The sequence below is a fragment of the Anarrhichthys ocellatus genome, unplaced genomic scaffold (assembly GCF_004355925.1).
Source record: "Anarrhichthys ocellatus isolate YVR2014 unplaced genomic scaffold, GSC_Weel_1.0 scaffold5, whole genome shotgun sequence".
In the NCBI taxonomy this organism is placed as follows: Eukaryota; Metazoa; Chordata; class Actinopteri; order Perciformes; family Anarhichadidae; genus Anarrhichthys; species Anarrhichthys ocellatus.
The window spans coordinates 2,957,363-2,973,271 of NW_022280035.1; the positions used below are offsets into that span (position 1 = coordinate 2,957,363).

At 43.4% G+C, this 15,909-nt stretch overlaps 1 protein-coding gene across 1 annotated transcript in view; it reads right to left on the bottom strand.

The window, feature by feature from the left end:
• LOC116381889 (cadherin-4-like) overlaps positions 1-15,909 on the bottom strand; it is a 224,017-nt gene that overhangs the window by 120,416 nt on the left and 87,692 nt on the right. The window contains exon 3 of the mRNA XM_031844384.1: positions 6,709-6,732. Within this exon, the coding sequence (XP_031700244.1) occupies positions 6,709-6,732 (24 nt within the window). The remainder of the gene's footprint in view (positions 1-6,708; positions 6,733-15,909) is intronic.

Consider the following 15,909-nt stretch of genomic DNA (forward strand, 5'->3'; position numbering starts at 1 on the left):
ATATATATATATATATATATATATATATTTATTAAGGTCGAAGTAATCATGGTCCTTAGCGCAGGTATCCAGAGTGTCATGAGCAGGACCTACAGCGGAAAACAAACCATGCAAGTCCACAAATACTCTCTCAGTCATTGTTGCTAGTAGCAGTAATGAATGAATGAGTGCGTGTGAACATGCATGTTGCAGTTTAATTGCATCCAAGAAAAACGTGGGAGTAGGTTGATGGTAGCAGAAATGAATTCAATTAGAGTAAGGATGGTAGCGTTTCCTTTGTGTGGGCAGCCTTGGACAGCCACAGCAACATTTTGATCAGAGAGGAAAACTTTAAATTCAGTTTCAACTAGCATGTCTATATTCATTTTGATAAAAGCCTACTTATGAAAGGCTGCAAGAGTTTGTCATTCAAATTCATCTTGCTTAGACGAAGGGCTTGTGTTCATTCAACATACTGCTGCTATACTGTGTATATGAGGCTGATATAAGCAGATGAACAAGACTAAGAGTGTACAGCAACATTAGTCGCTCTGTGAGGCTGTACTTACTCACAGCTGGACATGATGGTGTATGATAGTACTTTGGGCTAAATGCTAACATGGTCATAATGACAGCGCTGACATGCAGGTATAATGTCCATCATGTTCACCAATGTCGTTTAGCATGTTAGCCTGCTAAGTGTAGCTAAGCAGCACTTAACACACAGTCAACTGAAGGCTGATTTGGTCATGAACCAAAGCATTGGGAACAAAACTAACTTGATGATGGTGCAAGACTAACCGTCAGTGAATCACCAAAGAGATTACAATTCATCCCGAGGGAGATTGTGACTGTGTGTGAATGTGCAAACCAATTTTCACGGTAATCCATTATTTTTCCTCCAAATTAGTCTCAAAAGTTAGGAGGGAAACACCAAAGTCATCAGGATACATCGTCTAAGAACCATGACTGTCCACAATGTTGTGCTAATCCATCCAGTTGAGCTATTTCCCCGACTGCTCGTGATGCTAGATGAAAAGTTTGGGGGATAATCAAAGTCAAAACGGTGGATTGTTAACATAGTTGTGTTCCTTTCCAAAACAACACATTAATGACAATGTTCTCTGACACTTCCATAAGAGTGAAGACAGTTGGGGAAGCGTGCGAATCAAAGTAAATCAAAGCACCACCTGTACCACCATATGACAGACATGTGATCAACGGAGCACTTTAGATGCACACTGCTATGAACGCAGATGTCTGAAAATAATCAAAATAATGACTTCAGCTGATATTATAATGTGTTAGAGTATCATGTTTTCACAAGGATATGAAGTCAGTTGACATTGCGACACATAGAAGAATTTGTATATTTTGTTCTCATTACCCAGCTTGTTATTAGCAATATTCACCGTGTAATTACTGTCAAACAATTAAGTCAACAAACAGGAATGAAAATAGAAAATATAGACAATAGTTTAGTCTGTTCGGGTCTTGACATAAAGTAGACTTGAAGTTGTGAAGGTGAAGGCAATTATCTTCCATGGAATAAAAAAACAGATCCCACACATATTACATATTAAGTAATATGAATAAAAGTGGATTTTATAGACTGTCATACATGAGGTGCTTGAATACATATTGGATCTGCAGCATCTATTTTTGACAAATAAAGAAATGACTAAGACACCCTGCTCCCACCAATTGAGTGTACTGGTGTAAATTAAAACTTGAACGGTTGTAAATCGTCACTTTGTACAATGAAAACATGGAAATCTGCACCTCTAACATAGAAGAGCAATAGACACTACAACCTACTCCTGTTTGTAACTACTACTCATACGTCATAATGGTTATAAATTATTTAATGTCTATACTTTTAAGATATATCTTGTGATATTTAGAACAGTATTACTTACAACAGTTCTCACAGCAAATGTAATTACCATTATTTACTACTTCCAGTTTCATTCTATATTGCATTATAAGGTACAAGTTACTCAAACATTGAAACGCCCATAAAGAACATTAGAGGTTAAGAGATGGGTTTTAAAATGGCAGCATCAGGATCAAGTGGGCATGATGAGGTTTTAATTGCATTATTATTTTTTTTAATGAGCCCAGACAAGGTCCCTCACACATCATTATTTACGCCCTACAGTAGCTATCAGTCAACTTGATGTTTACTATGGTGCCTCTGAACAACGCTGCACACTCCTCACACTCTGGTGCAACAATGGTGTCAGAGAGGCTTTTTTGGAGCTGGATTTGAGAGGCTGTTAATAGCTGAGGAGATCACATGAGGATTACTGCATTGTGATTATCAGTTACCAATTTTGAGAGTTAAGCTGTGGGCATTTCTAATTGCTATGTTGAACAGTGATGTGCTCTTTTCGAGTGCCAAAATAAACCAGCAGCCTAGTTTTTTTGCACTCACATTTTCTGTATTTGGGTTATAGAGATCCTTAATTCTTAATTCCTATTTGGATGTCTTCTTTGTAAGTCAGTGCTGTCAGAAGTAGCTAACTAACTGGTGAGTTACCAAACTCTCACAAGAGGAGGGAGGGAATGTTGAAGGTAAATTATTGATAGACTTAAAACTCAGCAGCTCCAGGCAAAATATAAAATGGAGAAATGGTCAATGGTCTGCACATATAAAGCGTTTGTCTACCTTAAGATTCACAATCGGCCTCTCATTCACACACACACACACACACACACACACACACTGATGGGGACGGAGCTGCCCTGCAAAGAGCTGGCCTGCCCATCGGGTTCAGATTTCTGCTCTGAGGAGCCAGATGCCCCATATCCCTAACAATTAGAGAGTTTACATCAATCATTGGCTGAAATTAAGGTTCAATCCTTGCAAAACTATATTTTCAAGCAGATTCCTTAAGCACTTTAAAGGAGGCTTCGCGAAACCAAGGAGCAAGGAGGCAGAAACGCATGTATTTATTGTCCCTCATGATTGCTCAACTGGAGCTAAACAAGTCATTTCACACGAGGGAGAGAAATTACCGGTGTGAAGACGGAATGTTTCCAATTTAGCGATGGAAGGAAGACGAAATCTAACGAGGGAGAGATCCGGAAATTCAGAGATTTAGAAAGGAGGGGAGCAAAGAGAGAGAGAGAGAAACAGAGAAAGAGAAGTTGTGTCGCTTCCTTGTGTAGATGTAAGTTGACGGGTAAATTAGCATGTGTGGCTAATGGGGCAAAAAGCAGCCGAGCCCTCGCAGGCACCCTTTCGCTCTGACAAACAGGCAGCTTGTCGACCCAACCGTCGCCTCTGTCACACTTAAAAAAAACCACACAAAACACCACCCCCCCCCCAACTTTGACACTGGCTCCCTTGCTGACATACTTGCTCCACACATTCCGGCACCCCCGCACATGAAGCTGCTATGCATGTGCACCAGAGGAGGAAAAGATAAAAATCTATCCGATAGGATTTAGAACTTGAAATGTTCAAAAAGCTTTAGAGATGTTGGTGTTCCTTGATTGATATTTTATCAGTTTTTTCTTTTTTCCAGCAGAAATGAGAAGCAGCGAAAAATCACGGATCACAGCAAGCATCTTGAATAGAGCGTGTGGACTTGTTTACAATCTGCTCATCAATGCGAGGGGTAAATCTCTCGCCCGCAGCTTACTTTTTCTCTCCTCCAGACAGGAATCAATAGCCAGATTGTTCTCTGAATCTCTTGCCATTCATTTTTTTCTTTCTTCCAATCACTTTGACGTGCATACCTTTGATGCCATGTTGTGCATGTCATCTATGTGCCTGCGTTGTGAGTACGTGCACATGCATGTTTTTGGATCTGCGTAAGAGAGACAACAACTTATTACCACGTATCAGTGTGCCTGTCCTCTCGGAGCGGGAGTCTGAATGTTTCATCTAATCATTAAACGCTGACAGGCTTCACAGAGTGGCGCCACTGATCCCCGTTAGAGGAATACGGGGCCCGACTTCATTAGCCCTGTTAGTACTAAGCTGCTTTACCCTCACTCACGCCTGGCTTAACCTGCACAGTGATAAATGCTGAGGGGAGAAGGAAAAAGATAGGCAGCGGGAAAGAGGGGGTGAAACAAAAGGAAAGCACGCACAAAGGCATTTAAAGAGAGAGGCAAAGGTGCCAAAGCCAGGTACATGGGGATGAGGACGTGAGAGACGGGACGGGGGGAAATGAGAGGGCACAGGGCGTGCGAACCTGGAGTTTTCAGAGGCGGGGTAGGGGAGGAAGCTCAACGTGGCGTTTGAACTGAGAGGGATTTACAAATGCAAAAAAATCGAGCAAAACAATCAATTAACTCGTGTTGCAATTAATCAATTATTACGCCGGCGCATTGACAGACAAAGTGCTTAACTGAGATTCTATCGTGAGGCTGCGATGTGTTGAAGAATTAGTATTGACCTCTGTCTGCACACACATGCGTCCGCACTCATGCACGAGCGTCTAAGCGCGTAAAGATATGCACAAACATCATCCTCCTCGGCGTTACTTCTCCAGCGCATTCATCTGGTTCCCCCTCCTATCAAGAACCTCCCCCTCCCCTCTCAACACTCATCTTTTCCTCCTGCCAGCAGAGGTTTTTGGCCGGCTTAAGTACACCCACGGGCCCCCGAGGGACAGCCCATGACGGATGGCACTGCGTGTGACTCCGATTCGATCCAGCCCATTTGATAAATTTATCGCTGGCAGTTTGAAAACGAAATTAGAGGGACGTCTCCTGGAGACTGTTTTTCCAGCACAGGTGCCATAAATATACTTCATTTGGCAGAGGAGCGGGAAGAGGAGTGTGAGGGGGTGGAGAGGTGTTGGATAAAGGATGTCATGGTAGGGGAGGGGAGGGGGGGGGGGTTCCACAGAAGTAGTGAACTAAAGAATAAGGCCACATTATAAAAAGGTCCTTTATTAATCATGATATTGGTGAGGAACACTGGTAAAGGTCACACAACCACCGCCTAGTAGCTACCTGGACCTAAGTACTACATGCTGCCCCTCAGTCTAACACATGGACTGTGGCTTTGTACTCATTGAAGAGACGGGAGACTCTCATGTTGAATATATACAGATTGAGACTGTGGGGAGTTGACATTGCCGGTGCGCCCAAACGCCCTGCTTTCTCCATCTTTCATGCTCAGGCACACACAAACACACATATACTCACACCCTTACTGTATGCCAGTCTTTTTAAGAGACACACACAAACACATGCTTTATGTACACTATCTTTGCCTCAAGGTCCCATGGCTCTTCGGTAGCAATGGCACTGTCATCGCTGTATAGCCGGGATATAACTCACGGTGTACGAATGAATACCGCCGGCTATCTTTCTCCACGGCGCTCTCTCGACGTGTGGTACGGTGGGGGGGAGACAGTGAATGTTTTCGTTTGACGCTCCTCACTAAACGGATTTGAATCGGAGGTATTGCAATGGGAGGAGAAAAGGAAGACATACAAAGCACGCCAGAGAATCAGACAGACATGGACACCTACGGGCTGACAAAAGTGAGCGTTCATTCACTATCAGGGCTGCGTGGCCTTATTTATCTCCCTCTCATTCAGAGACGTATGCACGTGTGGCTGTGGAGGGATGATGTACACCAAGGCGGCCTCTGCTCCCCTTCAACATCTATCAGAGAGTCAGGCTCCCGCAACCCACATCACTTACCTTTATGAGCCCATCTGACAGCGTCGTACACCTCATAGTCATCATGCACATCGGTGTGTGTGTGTGTGTGTGTGTGTGTGTGTGTGTGTGTGCGAGGGCACACTGAGTGTAACCCGACACACAGACATATTACATCAAGGCCTTTGCACAGAATCTACAAGCATCTGAAGCTTTGCGAGGTGAAAATAATAAAATAAATGTTGTCACGTTCTCAAAGACGCATTCCCCGCTGTTAATGTTTCTCAAATATACATGTTGTGCACATTACATCAGACCCGGGTGACAATGACAATATTTTCAGCTGCGTTCTGTTCTTCCCCGCGCAAAAAAAACAACACCCCCCAAGTTCGCGCGAGCACCGCGGGGGAATCAAAGAAAGTTTCAACAAAATCAGCGGGGAAGTTCTCCCACGAGTGATTGTCTGCTTTTGCAATCACAGCACGTGACGCACCCTCTGTCTTTAACGCACGGAGCGGAGGTTCTGGGACTGCTGGGTGCAGACACCTGCGGGCTGCCACTCAGAACAAGACCTCCTGGAGCTGTTTAGACAGTTTGACTGTAGGCGCCCCCCATCATCTAACAAACATCAAAACAGCCCACAGGTACTTTCCCCACAAACGTCTCCCGCCTCCTACACCTCCCGTCTCTCCCCGAAGATCCAATATGCAAAAAACGATAACCTCCCCCAACCTCACATTACCATACACATGAAAGTGTGGAGGAGTCGGAACAGAACTGTGATTAGTCTTAACATAAGACTCACAGAGAAAGCAATGCGATGCTGCGCTCTCCGTCGTTGCGGGATGGCGGGATAATTTAGTCTAGGTGTCAGTGGGTGTGAGCGATTGAGTTTGTAATCAAACAGATTGTTCTGCAGCAGAAACACCAAACGACTCAAATTTAAATCAACATCACCAACGCCATGACATGTTTTTTTCATCTCATTGGCAAAAAAAAAAAAAAAAAAGAGAGACAATACACAGAGCGACACAAGCGCGCGTCACCCATCTGAAGACGCATGGGGATCCACAGGTGACTGATTGAGAGCTGTCTTACCTTTTTGTGATGACACTGTGGTATCTGTAGATAAAAAGAGGAGACACAAAGAGGGATCTGTTAGGAGCTGACAGGCACACACATAAGAAGCAGGAGATGACAGCCACGGCAGCGGTTTGCTGGGAGGGAAACGGGCCACCCAAGAGGATAAACAGACACTTAAGCACTCTCATGCACGCTTCAGTATGCGAACACACATAGGGAGTAGGACGGTAGGTGTGTCTGAATAATACACACAGCAGTCCCCCCTCCCAGGCCACCAAACAAGGACAGACCAGGCATCTGAGCAAACACATCGCAGAGAGGCCTCAAGTAGAAAGACGAGAGTCTCCAGACACCTGCGAACCCTTGATCTCCTACACAATTTACCCTGAGTGAGCTTTCTAATAACACAGAAAATAAAAACTACAAAAAATAAAAACTTTGAGGTGCGGCGAGACAGAGCAAATCATCCTTTCAGTAAGCATTTTAGGCTCTTACTCGGAGCCCACTAGAGACACACCGCTCGCCCACAAGGCGTGGATCAAAACACGGGCTGCTCGGAGGGAAGGATGTACTGCAACACGTTTTTTTTTTTATACAACACTGAAGAAGAAAAACTGAGTGAGGCGTGTTTTTGTGATGGAGAAAAACACAGTAACTCTAGCTTATAGTTCTCATAAAATATTTACCAGGACAGTGTTTGTAAGCTCCCACGGTTTCATTTTTATTTAATAGATTTGTCAAACTTGTAGGGATCCAGGAATAAATAAAAAGCAAAAGGAAAAAAAGCTTCATTTTTTTTTAATAATAACTTTGTTCTTGCAGCAGTTGAAATCCTTTAGAACATTTCTGTACTGGCCATGTGCCCAAAAAAGCCGAAATGGTCAGACATGGGAGGGGAATAATTGAATCCGGATGGATTTGTGGTGTGCTGGGCTGAGGAAGTGATAATCCAAAGCTCTGCCTAATTGCCAGAGTAAAGATGGCGCCCATTGTGGGGGTGGCTTCGGTGTTTATCGAGGCAGTGTAGCTTGGGATTGGACTGAGCATTAGGGCTTTACACACTTTTGTTTTGTGAGGTGTTACAGTGGATTTGAGCAAATATTGGCCCTCCGGTTATTACATGGTCTGATTGTCTGCTATGTGACTGTCCATAAAGCTCTGTCTACCCTAATCTGAGAGGAGGCTTCAAATAATTAGTTAGTGAAGCACTCTCACAGTCCAGCGCAGTCAAGCTCATCACTAAAAGAAAATCCTTGGTCCATTTCCTTCTTAGCCCGAGGGCTTACAAACTCTCGCCACTGTTAAAACCTCCGGGGTAGCCACAGAGACGATAACGTATTACTCAACATGTCCCAATCACCGGCCCGTATCCTCCTCCTACTCTGCGGTTATATATTTAAAAAGAAAAGACTGTAGAATTTGTCAAGCAGACATGTTCTGGCAAGTGCTTGTAGCACAAGTATACCGTCTTCAAGCTTTCAAACTACTTTAAGTAGATGATCAGTTTTCCAAAGATTAAGAAACATTTCCAGAAAAACAGACAAAAAGAGAGAAAAGGAGAGGAGAGTGCTTTAAGGTGAAGCTTTTAACATTGGTACACAAACTCGTGAAAATAAAATAAGGGTCTTAAACAAAACTGCCTCGTGCATTTTCTTATTCTTTTCTTATCTTTCTCTTCCTCCTTTTTGTACGGTGTGCTTGTACAAGTGTGCCACGTCAGATCTACAGCAACAAAACCTCAGATAACTGTCAATGACCAGCATAAACATGATGAATGCCACCTGTGTGTAAATGATACGACTATAAAAAGAAACCATAAAAGCCTATAAGCATCCTGCCCCATATGTCCTGTATTGAAGTCCTGCTATTGGAGATCCTTTGAAGGTTCTTAAAGGAAAGTCAATTACCATCTTCAGATCCAACTCTGCCCTGCTACAAGCTGCTATCCTACATCGTTCTGCACTCTTCCTCGTGGAAAGAAGCCTCCATTTCACAGACGAAATGTAATCATACCGGTAAACCTACTTATTCTAAACTCTACTGTTGAGTAGCAGTTCAATTTCATTTGAGAAAAACCCAGTACAGTGGATACGCAGTACATAGCAATGTGCACCTCCATCAAGCTGTCTGGGAAAGAGCTTGCAGAGGCTAAACAAAAAGCTGGAGACAACTCGACTCCATCTTGATATCATTTCAATATAACAAGGCATAATTTCAGTTATATTTGTTTCATTCCCCGGACGTATTACCTGCAAAAACCAGAAGGGGCCTACACCGAGTGTCGCTCTCTTTCTCTGTGCACAGATACATAATATATTGGGTGGGGAAAATGTACAACATGCTCTCTATTAACACTGATAATGACAAATAATGAGCACACGCACATACCAGTTCGTTGATAACAAATTATAATACAAAAAGCACTTCTTCCATCGGCTGGGTCAAAGCAGAGACAATGCTGATTGGTGTGAGCACACAAACATCTCTGCTGTTTAGGGAGGTAAAGAAAGCCTCCGCCATTGATTATTGCATTTTCTTCCAGCTATCAGTGGTTTATATGGATTTGGAGACTAATTTGCAGTGAAAATGCGAGTGGTGTTTTGATGTGCCCACACACCCACTGCAGTGGCCACGTGGGTTTAAGCATTATGTAGCCCCTCACTGTCATAGATGATGAAAGAAGAAGAGATGAATGGAGAGAAAGACCGACACTAAGACGATTCGGTATTCAGCCAACATGTACCCTCTTAACCTTACACTTTAATGTAGTAGGATGTCTGTAGTTTAAATGGAAAACAAGTCAAAAGGCAAACAAAGAACATTACAATTATATCTATTTACCTCGTTTTGGTGCCAATACATAGAAGGACATGAAAAACTGTCAACTTGACATTGCCCTAAAGGCCAGGCTTCATTCACTGTATTCCCACTGAAGCACACAGTGAAGCTGCTGTGCTTGAATTAGTAAATACTCAGAGTAAGACCGGCCTTTTACACCAAATCTCTGGATCTGGATAAATAAAAGAAAAAAGAAAAAAAAATGGATGCTTGCACACAGTGGGCAGTTCCTAAAAAATCATGTCGGCTGAGAGACAGCAGTGTTCAGCTCTGACCCTGTGGAGCACATCCATCAGAGGCAAGCGTCACCGACAAAGCTTTGCGTTTGGCACATCAACAGCGCTAGTTAATCAGACACGTAATTACATAACATAACACTGTTTCTTGGCCAAAAACAAAGAACCCAGCGTCAGACCTTGTTCAGCGGTGAAGATGTGTCATATAACTCAGGATACTCGCAAATTAAAATGTGTGTCCTTCCTGCGGTAGCCATGGACATGCTAAGTGGCAAGCTAGGAAAACGGGCACCGCTAAACCAAAGTGCCAACCTGCTTGCCTCAGCCGGGAGCAGGTTTGTATTTTGAAACACTGGAGGCAGCAGTGGTAACCACTACACTAGCTGAAGAAACCACTACAGCTTTCACATCATCATCATCATCACGTCCCGCTGCACCAGTCGAGTCTTCCTTTGTCTCAGGTCATTTTGAGGAGGAACTCGCACGAAAAAAGATTATTTATCGAGTCGCAGTTGCATTTTTACACCCCGACGCTCTCACATAACGAATAACGCAGAAGTTGCCGCGTTGCAGAATGTGCCGCGTTGTAGAAGTTGACGAACACATTGCACCGTACATGACTGTCAGCGTCCGTTTGTTGTCGGCACTTTTCTGCAGAGTTTGGCACATTTTTGTGCCATCTGTCACTTGTGAGCATCAAAACAGAGAGCATGACATGCAAGGAAAGCTTCAACTTGATTGAGAACCCTTCCTCTCTTTTGTGACCAATGAGCTGCTTCTTTCTAGCCTTACTGCATGTCTCAATGAAGGATTGGCACACCTGCACGCAACTCGATTAAAGCCATAAACATTGTGTGATGGATATAACTGTAGTTAATGATAGTAGCGAGGAGAGAATAAATGCCTCTCAGCGGATAGTACACATTTCTTAGATTCACCTCTTTTCCCCTCCTCTTACTCTCACCTTCCTTGAGTCTTTCAACCTTGCGCAGTCACAAACACTGTGTTACACTTCCCCAGTGTGACCCTTGATGTGAGGCCAGCTGGATCATTTTTGACACATAAATATTGTACAGCAGCCCTTTCCGAGGGCTAGACTGTATTGTTTACACCGTTAGATCTTTGAAATCCTCCATTTGGGGATTAAAAGGGGAGCGCAGTTAATTTCCCGATCGCTGCTCAGCATTTCTTAAGTTTATACAGATGGATTTCAGAGTTACTCGGATGCTCTCGGGTCATTAAACTCAGCACACAGAAGATAATGTGAACACGGGGAAAAAAAGGGAAAAAAACTTTTGGTAATTAGCATTAAAAATCACACTAAAACCACAGTTTTGGAGACATTATTAATTAAAATCGACCCGCGGCAGTCTCTGACATACTGTAATGCAGATGGTCCATTACAGATGAGGAGTAGCCAGGCACAGAGCTGAGGCTGTGGATGCATGCTGGCTCTCTGGTAAGGCAAATGTATGCGTCAAGTGTTAAAGAATCACCCCCTGATTCTTTAACATACACTATACATCCCAGACTGATTGAATTAGACTGATATTGGAAACCTGTCTTCTATTGACCTCTTAAAGTTGTGGCCTTCCAGCGGTCCGCTCAGGGAATAGTTTTAATTACAGCCAGAAATTGGGTTCGATTTTATCCTCATCATGAAGCGAGAAATCCTTACGGCTACTCATCGCTTCATCTGCACAAACGAAGACCACGCCATCGCTGTACGGCGCTGCGAGTAAGCATGCATAAAAATATCACCTTTGTGTGAGTGTGACTGCACATGTGCACGTGTGGCAGCATGTGAGCCGTGTAAAGAATGTAGTGTGCAGCAATGTGTGCAGACTGCGAAAGAAACAAATGTGCCTGTCCTCAGATGATTAACCGCTATTGATATATCATCTCTATAATGTAATTAGGATGAATTCCAACGCTGTAGCTGTTCGTCTCTTTATCACGCTCGCTAGTGGACAGTGATAGCTCATCAGTTAATAAAGTTACGAAGCAAAGCGGCGACTACGTGGTGTAATGGTGACACCAGTCAGTCGGGACCGTTGACCTGGATGTACAAGTCTGGGTGAGGCACCCAGGCAAATGTGAAACTAACGAGTCTAAAAGAGTAGGTTTCAACGCTCAAAACAATTTATCCACTGCTCAACAGCGGAATAAGCTACTATGACATCAATTTAACTGTAACACGCTTGCAACACGTTCTGATGAGAGCCCCGATTGACAGGCACACGGATAAGGCCGATAAGGAGACAGACGAAGCCGGACTGCCGGTACAAACTTGATGGCTTTTTTATGGATGGTCCACCGGTCCAGTGGGATTCCTCCCAGTATGCCCGTACACCACTGCTAGCTAGCAAACTGTAGGCTGTGGTAATACGTGTTGTAACTGGCGATTGAGCAGCAGAACCACTGATGCTATCTTGATGCTAGTTTTCATAGCGTGTTAGTTTTCGAGTCAAGATCCTGTTCAAAAAAATCCGAAACACAAAAATTGTGAAAAAACAGTAAAAAGCTCTAACGGCGCTATTAAGTATTAATAGTTAACAGTCTTTTTACGTCTTAAGCTATTTTTTCCTAACATGAATAATGTGATTAGAAACCAATTTACTCTACAGGAACATTCACGAGTCTAGGAGGCTGGTAAATGAATAATTTATGATATGATTCATATGTTTTGTGTTGTGTGGAATGTCTGCACCGTGCTATATTTCCCTATACTTCCACTCCTGGGGATGTAGAATCCTGAGTGACCAGAGTGGATGACCTTTCTCAACATCTCTTGAGAGAAACCAAAGTCAGAACCACGATTATTCTGCCAGTGACAACAGGTGATTTGGAGGTAACAGGATGATGTCACCTTTAGCAGGAAGCTCCAAATTACAGTCCTGATGAAAAGCCATTGACAGCTGAAGACCATCATCCAGACAGCTTGTCGCTGCCTTTAATCATCATATTTAAACCTTTGTGTGTATAACCATGCATCAATGGTGAAACACTGATGGATGGGAAAGTTTGGAGAAAGTTGTTTGTGTAAAAAACAACAAAAAAAACACAAAGCACAAGCAATATACAGATGTGTTGGAGACACACATTGATACACAGACTTTCAGTTTGGTAGTTGTATTCTTTTCTCCTTATTTGTAAAAAAAAAAAAAGTACACACCATGATTCATTGAAGTAATGCATTAAAAGCAAACGCCTGTGGCGCTTTCACAGAAGAAAACAAGAAGACAGAACACAATGCTCGGTTTTAATTAGTCGAGTGTAGCGCATGCTCATCTGCTACGTAGTGCACAGGGAGAGCGGGGAGCGCTGCCTTCTTGCTCATTATGTACTAATGAGTTGTCTATTAATGAAAATGGAAAGCATTTATTTTGTGAGCACAAAGGGTTCAGCCGGATTAATTACTGCACTACAGCAACAAAATGAAAACAGAGAGTGCAGCATCACTCTTGTGTGGCACATTACCCATTAACCAACTGTTATCATGGCCTGGCGAATGGTGCTACCCGACACACAGTGGGAGCAGAGACTGTTCGCACACAGGCCATTAAAACTTCATGTGAGCTGCACTTTTTCCACCTTCTGCATACTTTGTGTGATGCATTCAAGCGTATTGTCAGACATGTCCACTCGTAAAAAAAAAAACCATCTTGATGCTGTAACATAAACACTTTGCTATAATGACAGCAATTCACCACTGGGCAGGGATTTCACGAAATCTTTTCTTTGCAAAGTTCCTGCAGAGTGGTGCTCAGAGAACAAGCTATTGCTCAAGGTCAGTAAAAGGACCTGATTGTTGATTTTAGAACAAAAAGAGGGAGGTGAAGACACTCCCTCCTGCCTACATCAATGGTGCTGAGGTGGAGAAAGTTTAAAACGACTGGGAACCAACATCACAAGCAACCTGACATGGTCATCACACATCTCCATCCTGGTGGAAAAAGCTCAAAAACAGCTGTATTTCTTGAGGAAACTTCAGAAGGCAAAATGCCTGTGCCAAGTTCTTGTTCACTTAAACAGAGGATCAATATAAAGCAGTCTGACTGGCAACAACTCAAACTGGCATGAGATGTGCACGGGACAGGAGGGCTCTAAAACGGGTGATTAAGACCACCCAGGACATTGTTGGTACCAATTTAATGAGCCTCAGGGATATTAGTGACAAGAGGTGCCTGCGAAGAGTCCAAAAGATATTAAAAAGACGTGTTGACCCTGCTGCCTTCTGGCAAGAGATACAGAAGTATCAGCTGCCGACTTCAGAGCAGCTTCTTTCGACACATATAATATACTTTTGCTGCTTTTCTGTGTGTGTTTTTCTTATGAAGTAAACTGGGATAACAAACTTAATTTTGTTGCGGAACCCTGTGTTGTACAATGACAATAAATGAAACCTTGAACCTGTGTGTGTGCCCAAGTGTGGGCATCTATATATTTCAAAAGAAAAAAAAAAAATCTAACTGGATGAAAAATACCAATTGAAAAAGTTAATATTTAAATAAACACACATCAAATACTTCGACACAAGCTGCTGTTTTGGGGGAGATTTACAAAAAAGCTGAATAGATGGCAGATCACGTGATCACCATGCAGGCCAAGTGAGAAAGCGGGACACAGAGTGAGGGATCGGGAATGGCTCGGCGTCAATCAATACAGCAGCAAAAGTGTCATCCCTGTGGTGATTTTGTTGTGCTGCATTGCTTTTCAAACGGTGATCAGAATCATTCTAATTGCACCGCTAATAGCTTGATTTCCCACCGGGCTCTCCTTGGAGAGGTCTGTGAGGGGCGTGTGGGCTCTGGCAGCTCCAGCAGATGGTTCTTGATCAGATATTAGAGTCTGGGCAGCGAGGTCATCTGGCCCAAAGAATTCGGCCCTGCCTGGGGGGATAACAGCCCGTCTGAACGTCCGGCTCCAGCGCCAGACGAATAGCTCTGTGTCCCGGCCAGACTGCAGGGACATTGGAGCAGTGATAGACTGCTGTCCTTCAGTCTTGTGGCAATCTGGGCAGACCAAAATCAGAAACATGGTGTTTGCTGCAGTTTATCTTCCTCCAGGAATTTGTCTCGCCCGATTCGGGCTGTACATGACTCGATGATAAATGTTTATGTAATTGCCATCGCTGTCTGTACTCTCTCTTGTGCAAAATAATCATACTGATCACCAAAATCCTGCTCAGGATTTGAAGAAAAGCTCTCTTTTCATTCCCATCACTCACCATCCCTATTGTAGGAATGTCAAAAGGAAATACAAATCAATATGTAGCAGGAATACATTTAAAAAATGCGTGTTGTAGATTGACAGAATAACAAGGAGGATCAAGATTCTTACTGTTAAAAGTGAATATTAAATCCGAGGATGTCAGTGGGTGAATGTCTTTTGTAAAAAATAAGAACGATAAGATGAATCCTACTTAGACATCTCAGAATCATCCATTGACAATCCTATCTTCCATTTTCTTCCTCCTGCTTCATCCGTCTGTCTCTCGCTGCTCCTTTGACAAAGCCACAGAGGAAGCGGGGTGAATAAACACGAGAGTCAGAGCTTTATTTATCCCTTCCCCTGCGACAGTGGCAGTCTAAATGGCAGGGCTTCGGATATGACCTTCAGTTTGAGTAGTTCTCCATCAGTCATCACTGCCACCCACAGATCAGACGAAGGATGAGAAGTAGTGGCACCCTCCGTCCTCCTCCTCTCCCTTTTTAACCTCCCCCGCAGCTGTCCACAGGAGATTTTTGGTTTTTTACTCTCCTGCCCACTTTTTCTTTCTCTCCTTATTGTACCCTTGTCCCGTCTTTTTGTGGCGCCTATCTCCGTGATGCCTTTCTCCTACTCACCTGTTCCCATTGTTCCCTCTCTGCGTGAGGTCTTGGCAGGATGTCTGGCATAAGTGCTGGACTCTTAAGAGCAAAAATAATGAATACATGGTTTGCTACACTTCAACACATACAATACATCTTGAAGTGAGGAAAATGAGAAAGAGGCAGAGGGATGGGGAAGTACATGATTACAATAATGAAAGGAAACACTTTATCCGAGTAGTCACCGAGGCGTCCCGTCAGCTAGTCTGATTACAGTGTTCAAAAAGACACAATAGTTAAGGGGTGCCCGTATATGACGGAATGCGTAT